We start from the raw sequence: 16,284 nt of genomic DNA, 5'->3' as shown, positions 1-16,284 counted from the left end.
TAGGGCCTGCCCTGCTGCCCCCGATCATGTTAGTGGCCCTCCTCTGCACCTTCTCCATGTTGCCCACATCCCTCCTGAAGTGTGGCACCCAGAACTGGATGCAGTACTCCAGCTGTGGCCTGACCAGTGCTGCATAGAGGGGGAGGATCACCTCCTTGGACCTGCTTGAGATGCATCTATGGATGCATAACAAGTTGTGGTTGGCATTTCTGACTGCATCCCCACACTGCCGGCCCATGTTCATCTTGGCATCAATGGTGACTCCAAGATCCTTTTCTGCCTCTGCACTGACAAGAAGGGAGTTCCCCAGCCTGTAGGTATGCTGCTGGTTCTTCCTCCCCAGGTGCATCACCTTGCACTGGTCAGTGTTGAATCCCATCCTATTCTCATCTACCCACCCGTGTAACCTGTCTAGGTCTGATTGTAGCCTATTCCTTCTTTCTAACGTGCCCACATCCCCCTACATCTTAGTGTCATCAGCAAATTTGAACAGGGTGCTTTTTACCCCTCATCCAAGTCATTGATGAAGGTGTTGAACAGTGCAGACCCGAGGACCGAGCCCTGGGGGACCCCACTGCTCACATCCCTCCAGGTCAAAAATGACCATCCACCACCACTCTCCGGGTGCAGCCCTCCAGCCAGTTGGCGACCCATTTGACTGTGTAGGTGTCAACACCACAGTCCCCCAGTTTGTTAATGAGAACAGGGTGAGAGAGTGTCGAAGGCCTTCAGAAAGTCCAGAAAGACTATGTCCCTGCATCTAAATAACTGCACTCAGTTATTTATTATGAGGAAAGATCCCTTCCCTTGCCCCCTCCCCCGCTTCCTTCTGCCTTTCAAAAACACAGTGTATATCTTATTCAGGGGTGTATTGTATTTGAGCAGATGCAGTATTTTTCTTTGAGCCCCCTGCTTCATTTAGTTCATGGCAAGGCCCTGCTCTGAGGGTAATGGGTTCAGTCAGAGAATATTCCGCTTGGACTCTTTGCTTCAGAAGAACAGCAGTGAATGAGGCAAAGGAAGGGATTGCAGGAAGAGAGCAACAGGTTTAAGACTTCTTACGGATGCCTTGAAGAACTGGATTCTACAGCATGCCTTTGTGACCACCTGCGTATTCCTTTTCTATTAGGTGCTCAACTTAAAAACCTGACCTCGTTAATTTGGGATACCCAATTTGAGATCATCTCTCTGTACCTCTGCTCCCCCCCCCGTGAAATGAGGTTATATAATTCAAATGCTTTATGGGGGTTTCATGAAAGTTTTTTTTTATTAGTTCATGAAGTGGTCGGAGTACTGTAGTGATGAGCACCATAGAAGAACCATCAAAGAAATGTAATGTCTCTTTAGCTGAAATTTTGAATAATGTGTAGTGAATAAGGCCCTGGGGCCACATACTAAACATCAAGGAGTGAATAAATTGAGCACAGTCCATTCTCTCCAGTAAATATTTCTCATATTTACCTTGTGGGAAAACATAATATCATACAGAGAGGCCATATTAAGGTTAAAAAAGCCAACCTTAAATTGGCATTTCCTTATTTTTTAGTTTGATTTTTTTAAAAAACTTTTTTGCATCCTTTATTATAGTCTTGTAAGATAGACTTGGTCTATATAGTTTTGTAATGTACATTATAATAAAAAAGCCTACATCAGTAACATGCATGTCTAAATTGAATGGATTAAATGTTAAACTACTTGGAGGTTTTTTTTTAATGGATCTTGTCAATTTTTTTAAAACAATTTGAGATTTATTTCTGTGCATATTTTCCTAAGGGATGGTCTCCTGCCTTCTGTAACCCTACATGTGATTTTTTTCCCCTACAAAAACCTGCACTGAGAAGATAAAGATTGTGGACTCAGAAAAAAAGTGCAGTTTACCAATAAATGTTCTGTTCCATTTCTGAACTTGAAAGTGTGTACAGCAAGGTTCTGCACTCTACTACCCTTCATATGAAAGAGGAAAGACTTGTGGCATTTTGTGGGGCACTGTTAGGAATGTGGAAAATTCTGCAGCTAACTAAATTCTGCACTTAACTAAAAAAACAAAACTGAATTTAATGGGCTTCAGGAGTCAGAGGTTCCAGTTTTCAATTAGGCATCCAAATCCGTATTTTGGATTAACTAAGCACTCGGATAAATAACTGTAATCTTTAAAATTGGATGACAAAATCTATATTTTACCTTGAAGGAGTGTGGATTTTCTCTCATATATGATATAAAGCTAAAGAAAGATCCAAGTGAAATATTAAGGCTTTCTTTTGAATTTTTTATTCTGAAAAACATCACAAATGCTATTTTATTCCATTGTTTTTCTTTTTGGAGTCTTATACATGCAATATGCTGCAATCAGAATACAGCTGAGTTTTGGTATATGCTGTCTCCCTGTAGCAAGATGTATTAGCAATAGGCAGGTAGTTTCTTCTTCTAGACTGTCTTCTGGTAAAAGGAAGATGCATCTTCTGAGCCTTATCACTCAGGACATAGACTGTCATAAGTCATGATATTTGTAGTTTTCTTTAAAGAGCTATGTAAAACAGACACATGACAGAAAACACTGAAGTGTTGTAAATTAGCCAGAATTGTATTAAATATGACCCTTAATAAAACGGGCACCAAAATACTTTACTGTGAGGAGGAACCTTCCACTGCTTCCCTGTGAGAATGGACTCTAGAAAGAAAAATGGAATCAAATGGTGACCAAGCATACCATGTTACATTTCTACCCTCCAGCTAAGTATGGTTAGTCTGCTGACATCCCACAGTGCTTTGCTTCCTACTATCCCGAAGTGGCCCTTCTGTGACTCGCTCAATTCCAGTGCTCTAGGGTCACAGGGCCTGTCCGGTATCTAACCTTACTTTTTTAAAACTAGGTGTTGAGAGACAGAGCAGTATGTTTCCTGGACTGCCACCTCAGGAACTTGGTTTCTCGAGTGTGATGCACTCTCAAGTATGTGTTCACTTGCTACACTGCACCATCTGCACGCAAGAAAATGCCTGTGTCCCTGAAGCACTCCACTGAGTAGAAGCAAGTGGAAATCATAGACTTTTTCCCCTTTTGGGTGGGAAGAGAATGCCCTCAGGAAGACCACATCATGGATGTATTAATATATCACAATGGATGTGGCAGCTCATGGCCACAAATAGGAATAGCATCAGTACTTGATCAAGGAGAAGGTCCTGAAGACATCATACAAGAAAGCGTGCGGTGCCAGCTGGGTTGGAGATGCATGGATGGCAACATACTTGCTATAAGGGGCTGTCACTCATACTGAACAGAGGTGCCTTCATTGAGTCCTCACTGATTTGAGTGAATCCAGAGCTATCCAGTGAGAGTGGTGATGTGTACCTGGAGGACCATGAGGAGACGCTTGTCCTCCCAGGCGCAGTTCCAGCAGGGGCAGAAGGATACTGGGGAGTCTTGCCTCTTCCTGTCTAGGACTGCTGAGAAATATGTACCAGCCCTCAGGACAGGACAGCTTGGATGGCATCAGCATCAGGGAGGACCAGCTGACCACCATGCCAGCATATTGTCTATCCATCCCACCCTCATCATAACCAGCTGTCCTGCCATCATCCCACAACACCATCGTGCTGTTGTCCCACATGTTCCTTCTGCTGCCCTCTCTCCTGACAGCCCTGGCCCTTACCACTTCCTTTCAGCACCTTAGGGCCAGTTGCTTGGAGGAAATGCTAAGGCATGATGGCTCAGAGGGAATGCCTGAATAGCTGGACACCAACCTGACTGGTGAGTACTTAGAATGTGGTGGCATCACTTGCTCCTCACCCTCCTCCCCAAACTGACTAGAACCACCAAGATCTGGGTTATGGATGACCAGTGTCAACTGCTGAGTCACTGAGAAGTGGTAGGGAAAAACTTTGGAAATGAGGACTCCATAGCAGCTTCAAAAGAAGGCAGAAATAGCCCTAGGAATCTTGTTGTAGGTTTGTTGTGGGGCAAGCACCTATCTAGCACCTCCATGCACAGATAACAGTATCTGAGCACTCCCTGCCTGTCCCTTGTCCATAGCAACTATCCAAACTGAGGTCTCCCTCTGCCTGGTGTTGGGGATCACCCATACATGGTAGGAGACATCTACCGTGCCTTTTATGCAGTGCTTCTTGCTCCTCTGCTTGTCCTACTCAGCCTTTGGCCTGCAGGACTGATCCGTCCTTTTCCCAACTGCTGTTACCTGTCAGCAAAATCCCATCCCCATCCACACACCCTCCCTGATGTTCCTTTTGCCAGCTTCTCCTTAATAGGCCCCCTCTCCCCTTCCCTAGGATCCTTCCTGTTCATTACATGACCCCATGTTCCAGGCTATAGGAATGAAAGGAAAACACCTTGATTTCAACCTGTCTCTGTATGACAAACGCAGCAAACTGCTGAAACCCTACTGCACTTGTCTGTGGTAGCCATTCCTTTCCCTACTGCACTGACCATAGGAACACTTGTACATGTCTCTTACCAGCTGGCTGGTTCTCCTGGCCCTGCAGCCCAAGACCTCTGGAAAGTTTCAAAAAGTCCTCACAAAAAGAACTAAGAAAGGGGCAAAATAGATCTTTTAGATGAAATAATCATTTGTATTTGCTTATGCAGAGAAGCGTAAGCAAAGCAGCTACTTTTTGAAGTGCTCACTTGAGGCCATAAATATCCTTACTGATTCTCCTTCACTCCATCAGTCAGATTTCCCTGCAATACATCTTCTTCCAGAAATGTAAATTACAGAAGAAATCACAAACAACCAAATGAAAAGACCACCAGAGAAAGACCACCTCCTCCCCTCCCAGCTAGTTCCCACTGAAAGTTGTAGCCTGCTTCCAGGCAGTGCAGCAATGGACATGAGGGCATGGGTTTACAGTTCACAACTGGAAACAAGTGGCCTGTCCCTTTAGTCACAGAGTCCTTGGTACACCATTGAAAATCCTGGGGAAAGTTTGTAGGCTGTAGCTTGAGCAGGAATGCATCCAGGTAGGGCTGGAGATCTCTAGGAGATTCCCTGACAGCGGCATGGAAGCTTTGTGTTGTATCTCTGATTCAAATGCTGTTATTTCCATGGGGTCTGTGATCAAAACTGTCCATAGATCAGCTAAGACACTAAGCTTTGGTAGAGAGAACTTTTGTGGGGAAGGGGCTTGGCATTTTGGCCAGCAGTTGTCTGAAACCAGAAAACCATCCTTGGGAAAAACTGGTCAAAGGTAAATAGCCAGCCCTTTGGCTTTGAGCTTGTTTTTCTTGAATGAGTCAATAGAACACCATACTGTGACCCAAGCTTTTGGAGAGTACTTGCATTTGGTTTCGGGCATCCTTGCTCTGACGTTGAAAGGCAGACTCTCTGTCTCTCCAGAGTGTGAGGTAGAATCATCTGCAGCATTAGATAGGGTGCACAATTTTTGGCAGACTCCTTGTATATTTCCTTCTGTCTGATGCTGAAGCCATGGAGGAGAGTCCCACCAGCATAAATCAGAGGCTCACAGGGTTAGGGAGAACACTAAGAACATCAGGCTTCAGAGGCCAACCTTGACCTTCCTCCTCCTTTCAAGGTCCTATCCCCATGCTAATTATAGGCAGAATTGTCTGCGTGAGGAGTGCCTTTCACAAGTTGATCCTCTGCCTGCAAGATCAATGAAGGCAGTCTATGTGGAATACTACAGACTGGTGTACTTACTATTGCAGGAGTCTGAAGAAAATGTAAATAAGTTCCTGAGAAGGCATGCAAAATATGTGGGAATTTATAACTTACTATTAAGCCATGTATGTTTAATGACAACTCTTGTCTTTATTGTCATTGCAGGGCCCAAACCTGCAGCCATGACGGTCCAACAAGTGCTGATAGAGGTTTGAAGGACACAAGCTGACACTGCAGCTTAGAGGGGAGCAAAGATGAAGAAAAGTGGGGGGGAAGCAAAAAGCAAAGACTTGGTAGCATCCCCAGAGAAGAGAACTATGGGATCAGAAGATTGGTATTTTTGGATGGAAAACCATAGCGACCATTGTGCTGACCTGGTTAGAAGCAGCGTTTCCTAGACCACGTGTACTGTTTTGTTTCAGGCACAGCAAAATGCTGAAGCCACCACTGAGGAAGCTGGCCTGGAAAAGCAGACCATGGACATGCTGGTGCAGAGCCTACATACAGAGATGCATGTCAGTCTCTCATAGACACTTTCAACTAGCAGATAGAGAGCACTTAACCCATTCTCCATTTTACCCACAATGGTTGGACCTATCCCTGCTGATCCATAGGCACTGGACTTTGTGCTCCATCCTCTGCACCAGCACTTTCCACCTGACTTCTAAATAACCCCTCCAGCTCCATGCCTTCCCCAATGGATAAACCTTTGTGCCTTAGACAGGGCCCCCTAGCCCTTGCACCCATGCCTTCTAATCCCACATCTCTACTCCATGCCCTTAATTACACATCCCCTACTGAGAAGAAGACCAAGCCTTTGTGTCCAAGTATGTTCTCTTCCCCTTCCCTCTCTCCCCATGCCTCTCTTTTATCCAGCCCTTTCAAACAACCTAGCCAGCCACTATACTATGAGGCCCCAGCACCCCTACTCCAGCACTGGATGGAGATCCAGAATGCTGTCACCCCCAGAAGATTTGGACACACGGGGGCAAAAACAGAAGTTTTTGACCTTGTGGGGTTTTACATGTTTCATCACAGAGGAAAATTGTGGTGTGGGACTAATCCCTTTGATCCCTTCAACTAAGTGGGTTAGCATGCTGTTCTGTCACTCTCCTCTCCTCGAAGACTTAGTGAGCCATTGTTGGCAAGGCTTGTGGGCCATTTTCAGGGAGCATTCTTTTCCCCTTCCTTTCCTTCAGTTCACCTAACAGTCCCCACGTACCTCATTCCTCCTTCCAGTTTGCAAAACACTTTCTTTATTTCAAGAGCACAGTACACAGTATTTAAATGTTTTAAAATGTTTAATAAAATGTTCTTTGGGTCTAAACACAAACTAATTGTATTTTGCATTTGGCTCTGCATCACACAGCAATGCCTGCTTCCCACTCAGTTTGGTACTGCTGAAAGTAGTTCACCAGGACTTCCCTCAGGGGAGGATCCTAATAGCTGCTGTCCTTGAGAGGCTTAGTCTCTAGGCCTGGCACTTGCTGGCAAAGCTCTGGGTCTCCCCTTCCCTGGCCTTGCATATATTATGGAGGATGTAAGCCAAAATGATCATCCAGGTACCACTTGTTATCATCCAAGCACCCCTGTGGACCTCTCCACTGTGTCTTGAGGTGCTCAAAGGCACATTCCAATGTCTTCTGTCTGGTGTTCAGGCAGTTATTGAAAGGCTCTTTCCTGACTTCCAAATATCTGGTACTTAGCTTCCTAACCCATGGGAGAAGTGGATAAGCTAACCGTAAGAGTAGCAGAGGGAGGGGGTTGTCACTCCTCCAGCTCTTTGCTGGGAAAGCCATGAACAAACACTCCTGGCATCATCAGAGACACAAGGCTAGAGTTCCTGGAGACTCTAGTTTTATGGATCTTGTCCAAGCAGTGTCTATGATGCAGTACAACCCTTTACAGTTGATGTACTCAAAGCAGCAGTGCACCCCAGGCACTGAATGTAGATATGGTTGGAAATGTAGTTGCCATCAGTGGTTTCAGTGCAGTTTGGAAAGCCATCCAGACAAATCCAGCCGTGACCTGAAACGGGTGAGGCAGTAGAAGCTTCGTACCAGCACCTTCTGGATGTCACAACACACTTCCTGGACATCTGATTCAGTTGTGGATATTTTTATACCAAGGTGGTTGGTGATAGATCAGGTCCTCTTGAGTTGGTGACTTGCCTCCGGCACAACAGGGCCAGCTCAGCACATATCTTAGGAGCTTCAAGACTATTTGCTTGTCTTGTGTGTCTGTCTGAAACGATGCTTGTATGTCTTATGCCTGAATGTGGTCCCAAGGGAGGCCACCTTTCTTAGTATCCCTTAACTGCTGCTTCTGGCATAAAGCTTCTGGATGGACAGAGCATGGAGATGCCTTTCACATGCTAGGGGCACAGAGCTTAGGCCTTCCAGCAGGCAGATGTGCTGGAAGAATATGGAAAGCATAGCCAAGTATGTGATGATTCTTCAAGGGAGCAGAGCTAGTACATGAGATTGGAAGGAGAGGAGACAGTAGGACTCCATTCCTTGTTCCCACTGGGAATGCACATGAAACTGACCAACTCTGAAGTGCCAGGAAAACTGAATAGAAGCCTGGGGGTTCAAATATCCATAAGGTTCTGCTGTTGCTACTTGGCTGTTTTCAGACTACTACTTACTAGCCACCCAGCTGTGGTGCTGTATGGCAGGATGGAGAGCTGGACTATGGAGCTCTGTGGGCCAGATCCAGGCTGTGTATTTGGCACCCCCAGTTTGTATGGTACCAATGTGCTTTAAATTAGAAGCAGCTAAAATGAATGAGGAATTGAAGTGTTTCCTGTCTATGTCTGTCAGTAACCTTACGTTCCAAGTTTCATTAGACATGGCATATTCCATGAACTAATTATAGAAGCTCAATATCAAGAGATGTTCCTACTTAGATAGGAGGCATATATTTAAGACTTTACTTGAACATAGTTCAGTCCTTTGCTAACCTATTTGTTGAGAATAAGTGTAGTACCTAATTACAAAGTTGTTGGCCCTTTTTGCTGGCAAATATTTGTCCTGTGAAAATGGTCTGGATGGGAAAGAAGTATACTATTACCATTACTTCCATAAAAATACTCTCTTCTTTTTAAGCTAGCACAGTAACTGAAGTGCTCAAAAGTGTTTTTGACTACCAAAACAAGTTTTTTGTTAGGGCAATCAGCTAAGCCCATCTCTATTGATTACTGGAAATATTCAAAATGATTGTCTAAAGATCATTTCATACAAAAGGGCAAACAAAAAAGAGTAATGTAACTCAATACAGCAGTTGGGCATATGCCTGAAAGGGCAAAATTCTTTATAGGTATCAAGAGATGTAAAGTCCTTTCCAGTAATGGTGTGTCTTGAATGAGGTATATGACTATGTTCTAATCCAGGGGCGGGCAATTATTATGGGCAGAAGGCCGTTTACCAAGTTTGGGCAAAATGTCTAGGGCTGCATGGGTAGCCCCGCCCCTTGACAGGTGCCCTGCCCCCTGGTCGTCATCTTGTGTCTGGAAGTCCCACCCACTAACCCATGACCTTTGCCACCAGAAGTCCTTCCCTTTGCCCCTGGAAGTACTCCTTTCAGCAATGGGTTTCCCCATCTCGGAACCAGAAAAATACCAAATTATATTCTAAAAGAAAACATTTACAACATTCATTAATTTGATTTCAAAAAATATTTTTGTCCCGATTTACATGTGTTTGTGTAGTGTACATGGAAGTGATTGCACAATAGCTTAAAATGAAGTCTTACTCTTGTATTTCTGGGGTGTGGGTATAGGCTTGTGGGGGGCTGTGGGTGTGTGGTGTGTGGGGAAGGACATGGGTGTGTCTCGGGTGGATAGGTGTGGGGTGAGGGAGCATGTGTGTGTGTGTGTGGATTTGTGGGGTGTGGGTGGGTATGGGATTTGTGGGAGGGTGTGGGTTGGAGGAGGGTGGCTGGGCTGGGTGGGGGGAAGGATGTGGGGGTCTGTGTATGGCAGTGCAAGGTGGGGTGTGGGTGCATGTGTATGGTGAGGTGTGCGTGTGTGACTTACCCTACGAACACAGACACACGCTCTCCATTTTTGCCTGCACACATACGCACACCCTTTGCCCCTGCCTATACATGTACACACACACACACACCCTCTGTCCCTGCCTAAACACATGCCCCTCCCACTCCCGTCCTTGGGGTGCTGGTGTGGCTCACGTTCCCCAGTCTGATGATGCAGCATGGGTCCACGTGGTGCTGGAGTAGTGTGGGGGCAGGAAGGCAGGGAAATGGCTGGGGGTGGAGCTGCTTGGTCTAATAAAAATTAGCAATTTCCCAGTTGGTCTAATAAAAGGCATCATTTTGGAACCAAGAGTTCATGTTTTTTGTATGCCTTCTGTGCTGTAGTAGGCATTTCATTTCATGACTGAGGTATGTGTCATGCCTTTTAGCTGGATGTCAGCTATTTGAAATTTGGTCACTAGTATTTCACCTGTAGCTATCTGTGTTCTGAAAGTGGTGACCTGCTGCATCAAAATACTAACCTCATTCCAAAATTGTTTATCCTTCTGAATCATGTATTCTTAGTTTCTCCTTTACATATAAAATCCCTTGCCAAATATTCTTCAGGAGACTATTAATGCATGCTGTATTAGAAAGGAACAGAAAGGAAAGCATAAGATTATTAAGATTTTTAGATTGAAAGATTGTTATGACAAAGGACCAGCTCTCTGTTTATTCAAAGTCAGGATCACTAGAATCTTTGGATACTACAGATGCACAATATTAAACAGTTTTTGGTTTGTTTTGCAGGGGGGTCTAAACGCCTCAATCGGGATTAACTTCTCCCTCTCCAGAGTCACTTCTTAAAGGTGCTTGCACCAGAGAAGAGGATCAGTGCAAATTTAACTTAATAATTTTTGTTTTCCTTTCAAGAAGTGACACATAACTCCATAGAACTTTTTAAATGGTTTGTAAAGTAGTATCATGATAATTTGAATACAGCTCTATTCTTTCTACAGACAGCAAATATTTGAAGCTTAACTATGGATTATTTATTATTTGTACTGTATTACTCTGTCATAGGACTCTGATTAAATAGCACAGGACACCTGAATTTCATGGTTTTAATAATGATGACAATAAGATCTGTATTTGTTTTCTGGCCCTCTCCAGTTATGTGAGCTTGATATTTCATTTTGAATGGGTGAGATCTATGGATCAGTGGTTACAGAGATGGTGGAGGGTTTTGTTGGTTGGGACTAAGAGCCAGTATTTATTATTATAAATTTGGGAGTTCTGCTTGACTCTGTATTATTTTTAGTCACTCATATTATTATATTAACAAGGGTACATCTATGCTGGGGATTTAAATTCTATAAATATCAGGAGGTGTTGTGATTTAGTAGCCAAAACCTAGGCCCATGACCTCCTACCCTACCCCCACATCCATGGTCGTAGTCCAGCACGGACATTAACCTGGCGTTGGTAATTGCAATTTCAGCCTTTAAACCTTGACTATAAATGAAGCATTTTGTTGATATTTCCAGGAAGATTTCTTCAAAATATATGGAGCAATGCGGTAATAAGATACTTGGCTGAAAATGGAAGATACAATTCCTATTTAAACATTCATCCTTGCATAGGCACCAAGTGCTTGGGGGCCCAGTAAGAGGACTGTCGGCCCAAGCCTGAGGAAAATTATGGAATATTTCTTAGGCACAATGACCGAGGCCAGGGATCTGAGTTTTCCATTCACAGGAAAAAGGCAGATTTTCTCTTTTAATGGTGAAAAGCTTAGGAAACGGCATGTTTCCCTTCGCATGCTGGCAGAGCTCCATCCTAGAAGGGGCTGCCTGGGGCTGGCGGGGAGCAGGGAGGGTAATCGGAGGCAGGGGGCACCACATGCACATACATGTGGTAGCCAAGCATTGGTGGAGAATAGCTCCTGCAGGTCCCTCCAGGGAAGTCTATGGGAATGAGGGGAGGGGACCCAGGCAGTGCAGCCAGAGTGTATAGGCGATGCAGCGGAGAACGGCAGGGGGTCCAAGGCGACATGGGGGGCACATGCCCCCCAAGATTTCTGCACCCACAACAGGGCACAGGGCTGCAGCTGCATTGGACCAGCTCTGACCAGGAGCTGCCTCCACAGCCCAGCTGGTGGGACCTAGTGTAGGCAGGAGCACCACACTGACTTGGCTACCAAGGTCAAGCATAGTGGCAGTGCGGAGTTGTGCCCTTGCTGCTGCTGGGTGGGCAGGGAGCACCTCAGCTTGGCAGTATGATGCCCCCTCCTGTGCCAGGTCTCACTTGCTGGGCCGTGGAGGCGGCTCCTGCCTGGAGCTGGTCCAGCCTGGCTGTAGCCCCGCACGCTGCTATGGATGCAGAAATCTTGGGGAGGCATGTGGTCCACCACCCCTCCATGTGTCATCTGTGCCCCGCCACTCTTCCTTGTGTCATCACCCACCTTCCCTACACACCCATCCCATTCCCCACATGCTGGGGGGGGGGGGCACATGTCCATCGTAGCCCCTCCCAGAGCAAAAGTAAAAGTAATAATAAAAATGTCACACAAGTCGTTTTTCCAATAATATAGAAACAGGATATAATTTCTAAAGAAATTGACAAATTATATGTGCTGAAAACATTTATGAACAGTCTATTTTAATGTAGACATTTGCTTACAGTTAAAAATTGATGCCAAAATCAAAAGAAGCCAGGAGTATCCTGCAGCAATCCTTGTCTTGTGAAATGTGATAAGCTTTCAGTGTTTATATCACGTAGTGAGTCAGTTTCTGCTTCTGCTTTAATTCTTTGTGGCACTCTGGGCAAGTCATAGTGCTTCATTGTGCTTCAGTGAAGCTGATAATTTTTATATTGACATAATAACGCGTGACATACAGGGTTGTTGCAGGTCTTTTTAAGGCTGAATTAACTTTTCCAAAGCAGTTTGAAAGCCCCCAAATTAAGGTCCCAATCACGTGTACACATAGGGTAAAATCCTGCCACACTGATATCAATAAAAGTTGTGGCATTAGTTTTATGCATCCTGTGATTAGTACATTGACTCAAAGATGGCCAGCCTACCTCAGAATTTTCAGTGTGTTGAGTTGGAGGCACTGGACTTGCTTCAGATCTCTCTCTGGTATAAATCATAAGTAACCTCACTGAAATCAGTAGAGTTATAAGACACAAGTAAGAGCAGAAACAGTTTCAAGAAACTTTAGTATAGTATCTCAGGATAATTGCATGCTATCAGAAATTTGTACCACTAAATAGACATCTGCCTCTTCATTTAGTTTTTCCTATCACAGTAAAAGAAAAAAATGAGAGTTGTAACATATAAGTAAATCTCTTGAGAAGTGTTGTGATTGGTTTCTGGAAATCAGATGTTTTCATTAGCCATCAAATGTTTTTGTTAGCCATAAACCTTTTGCAAAATATCTATTTCTCTAAGGATACGGACAGATGGAAACATTAAGATGGCTTAAAAACTGGTTGGTGGGGTATGACACCACATATCAGTTTCTCCACAGTAATTGTTTAATGTATCTATTCCTGTCCCACACTAAGTGGAAGCCAACATGCTTACTCCTGAATGAAACAGGACAATGTTATTGTAATTTAGCATCCACTTACTGTGGGATAGGAGTGGACATAATTATTTAGTGTGGAGCAGCTGATGTGGTTAGACCCCCTACCTTTCATCTTGACATAATTTATTTGTCCATTCCTATAAAATTACATTTGGTTGTCTCAGGTATTTAAGAAATTATTTTTTATACAATTTCAATTAAATAATATGGGTGATATTTTGAAATCCTAGCCTATAGCAGCGGTGTCTGGAAAAGAACCTCATGGTGAATCATTTTGTATTTCAGGAATACAAATGCAAGCTAGCCAGAGTATCCCAGGTCCGAAAAGAACTCAGGTCACGCATCCAGAATCTTCCTGACCTGTCCCGACTCCCAAATGTTACAGGCAGCCATGTACACCTACCATTTGCAGGAGATATCTACAGTGATGATTGATAATAAGAACATCTCTTTCCATTGCCTCTACTTTTCTGTGGAATGAGGGGTAGGTCAGACTGGTTGATATTCCTGTAGTATTATTTTTGTATATTGTTGTTGGAGAATGGTGGTATAAATATTCCAGATAATTTATAAGAATTGTTTAATATTGATTTGTTTACAATTTTATTGGTAAGTGAGCATATAGTTACATTTCTAAAAGGTGGCATCTGTGTATTATTATGTTAAAAATAGGTAATTACCTTAAATATACTTATCTTTTATACAGACTTCGATCAGGTGCCCTTTAAGAAACTGATTGGTTTCTGCTTTATGATTTTTCTTATGTACCCTCTCTACTCCATGTAGTTTCAACATATAATCAAAGTATACATTTAAATTGCTACATTTCAATGACTAGTGAGGCACTAGAAATCATGCTTTTGGAAAATCACATTTTTATGTTGATAGTACGTTATTGCAATTTATTTTTAAGTTGAAAGTGATCTTACTGGCTATTATTAATGGACTTGTTCCCAAAGTAAAACAAAACTAAGTTATTAATCAATTTTGAAAATGGAAGATATTAATCATGTTACATTCAGTATGTCTTTAATTGACTTGCTTTTCAATTTATACTACCGTAGTAACTTTTCTTTCTCTTAAAACTTCACAGTTTCAAAATTGAGGGACCACTGGCTTGTACAGCAACCCATTTCTGGCACATCCATCTCCATTAAAAAGCTGATCCCAAAAATGTGAAGCAGTTCCACAGCTTTAATTATAGTGTGAGTTAGTTGTGTAGGACCAGATCTACCGTTGAATGCCCATGATTAAGATTTGAATGTGCTTAAGTACCATTTTACACATGCAGCGCAATACTACAAGTAGAATGCTGTAGCAAATGTAGAATTTGGGCCAAATCATTCTCTCCCATGGAGACATCCATCCAGAAAGGCCAATAAGAGCCAAAGCCCCCATGCCTCCAAGTCCCTAGCAAACATCATCTAAATTTATGTCACTTTTCTCACAGAAAGAGGGAAAATTCTTAGGTTATTGTATACAGTAAAACGTGGGAAAATGTTGCTGAATATTTGGGTTTTTTTGTTTTTAACTCCAATATGATACAAATACAGCATTTGTACATGGGTAGATAAACTTGGGGAAATATAATTGTTTACCATTTTTTCTTGTATACACATAAAGGGCCAGGTTTAAGGGTATTCAAGAGTCTAAATATACAAATGATGTCTACTGAGACTTTCAGAACTGTTGAGCCCTCACTCCTTTTGAAATCGGTGCAAGTTAGGCACTTTTGAATCCCTCCCTAAATATCTGTGTCTTTATAAATACCCTTAAAAACCTGGGTCAAAGGTTTGCAGAGGATGTATTAAGAATTTTCTGTTAATTGTTTTTCTTAGTTCCATTTCACTGTAAACTTTCATACCAATCTTAGCAAATACTCACCATTACTTATCATGCCTAGTTTTGCAAATTAAAATATTGTACATCAGCAAAATGAAAACAGAAATAAAGTTTACAACAAATTAACACTTTCTTAATGATACAATTTTAAACACAATTGCTTTGGAAGTAAAAATACACTGTACGTTTCTTTGTAATCCTGGTGTGAAATCTTGGCTTTATTGAAGTCAATAGACCTTTTTGCCATGAATGCTATTAGGGACAGGCCCTGGAATACTTTTTCATTGTGAACAGGAGACAAAATATTTATTTTTCAAAATATGCATATTTAGACACAAGCCCTGTGTTTGATTATCCTCCCTCACACAAAGTGCCACAAACAGATCATAGTTAAGGGTGAAACCAAAAATCCTTTCTCTCAAGTATGGTTTTGACAGCTCACATGTCACAGAGAGCTTAGTTCCCCACCCAAGTATATTTCTCTGTACATCTCAAGGTAAAAAAGAGAGTATTTTTAAAGAGAATCTAGACTCTTCAGGATAGTCTCTGGGACTGTGCCTGTCCTCCCTAGCTATATCATATCATTATAAGTGTGGTTGCTATGGCCTTTCAACCATGCTTGGCAATAGAGCACTCTAATACTCTCTTGGGTGTATATTCATGAAGTAGGAACCCACAGGAACTAAAACCAAGAGGATAAACGTTCATTTACACACGTTTCTCCCCTGAGACTTGCAATGGGATGATAACACACAAAAGTATCTGGCAGACCCCATTCAAAAATCAGATTAGGAAATGAGACTATTGATGCTGGTTAATCTGAGGTCATCTGGTTGATGGCAGTTCAGGTTTATGACTCCATACCAAAATCAGAGGGTGGAAGCGGGGCATAATTAGCTCCAAGTAAACAAAGTAGGTTTTCTTTAGCAGAGATAGGCATGTACAAAGACAAATCTGTGGTTATCTTTAAAGAGAATGTTAAAGTATGACTGGAAATTTAGACCTAGATTGAACTTCATGTTTAAATGTGTTCTAATCCATTAAACTATAGCTGTATAAATGTGTGTTTAGGCATATACATGACTCAAAGCAGTTATCTCATGAACGAACCAGAAAAGCACAGAACAAAACAATAGTCTCAACAAAACACATATTCCAAAGCAGGAAGATCATTATAACCATGCAGAGCCCCCATTTGATTCATGCAGGCTCTGTGATTTCTAAGTTTTTCTTGCAGATCCTTGTAG

General features: G+C 42.8%; 1 protein-coding gene across 3 annotated transcripts in view; it reads left to right on the top strand.

The window, feature by feature from the left end:
- Window positions 1-15,168, top strand: part of RPRD1A (regulation of nuclear pre-mRNA domain containing 1A) — a 63,491-nt gene extending 48,323 nt beyond the window's left edge. The window contains exons 7-8 of one of the 3 annotated variants that reach the window (XM_019540778.1): window positions 13,481-13,679; window positions 14,289-15,168. In XM_019540778.1, the coding sequence (XP_019396323.1) occupies window positions 13,481-13,630 (150 nt within the window). In that variant the 3' untranslated portion in view covers window positions 13,631-13,679; window positions 14,289-15,168. Of the gene's footprint in view, window positions 1-5,792; window positions 6,965-13,480 lie in introns of those variants that run through there. The other 2 variants (XM_019540772.1, XM_019540808.1) reach the window with 2 other exon arrangements.
- The last annotated feature ends 1,116 nt before the right edge of the window (window positions 15,169-16,284 follow it).

The sequence above is a fragment of the Crocodylus porosus genome, unplaced genomic scaffold (genome assembly GCF_001723895.1).
Source record: "Crocodylus porosus isolate Cpor-Errol unplaced genomic scaffold, CroPor_comp1, whole genome shotgun sequence".
In the NCBI taxonomy this organism is placed as follows: domain Eukaryota; kingdom Metazoa; phylum Chordata; order Crocodylia; family Crocodylidae; genus Crocodylus; species Crocodylus porosus.
The sequence above is the reverse complement of the archived record's forward strand: the minus strand, read 5'-3'. Positions and strand labels throughout refer to the sequence as shown.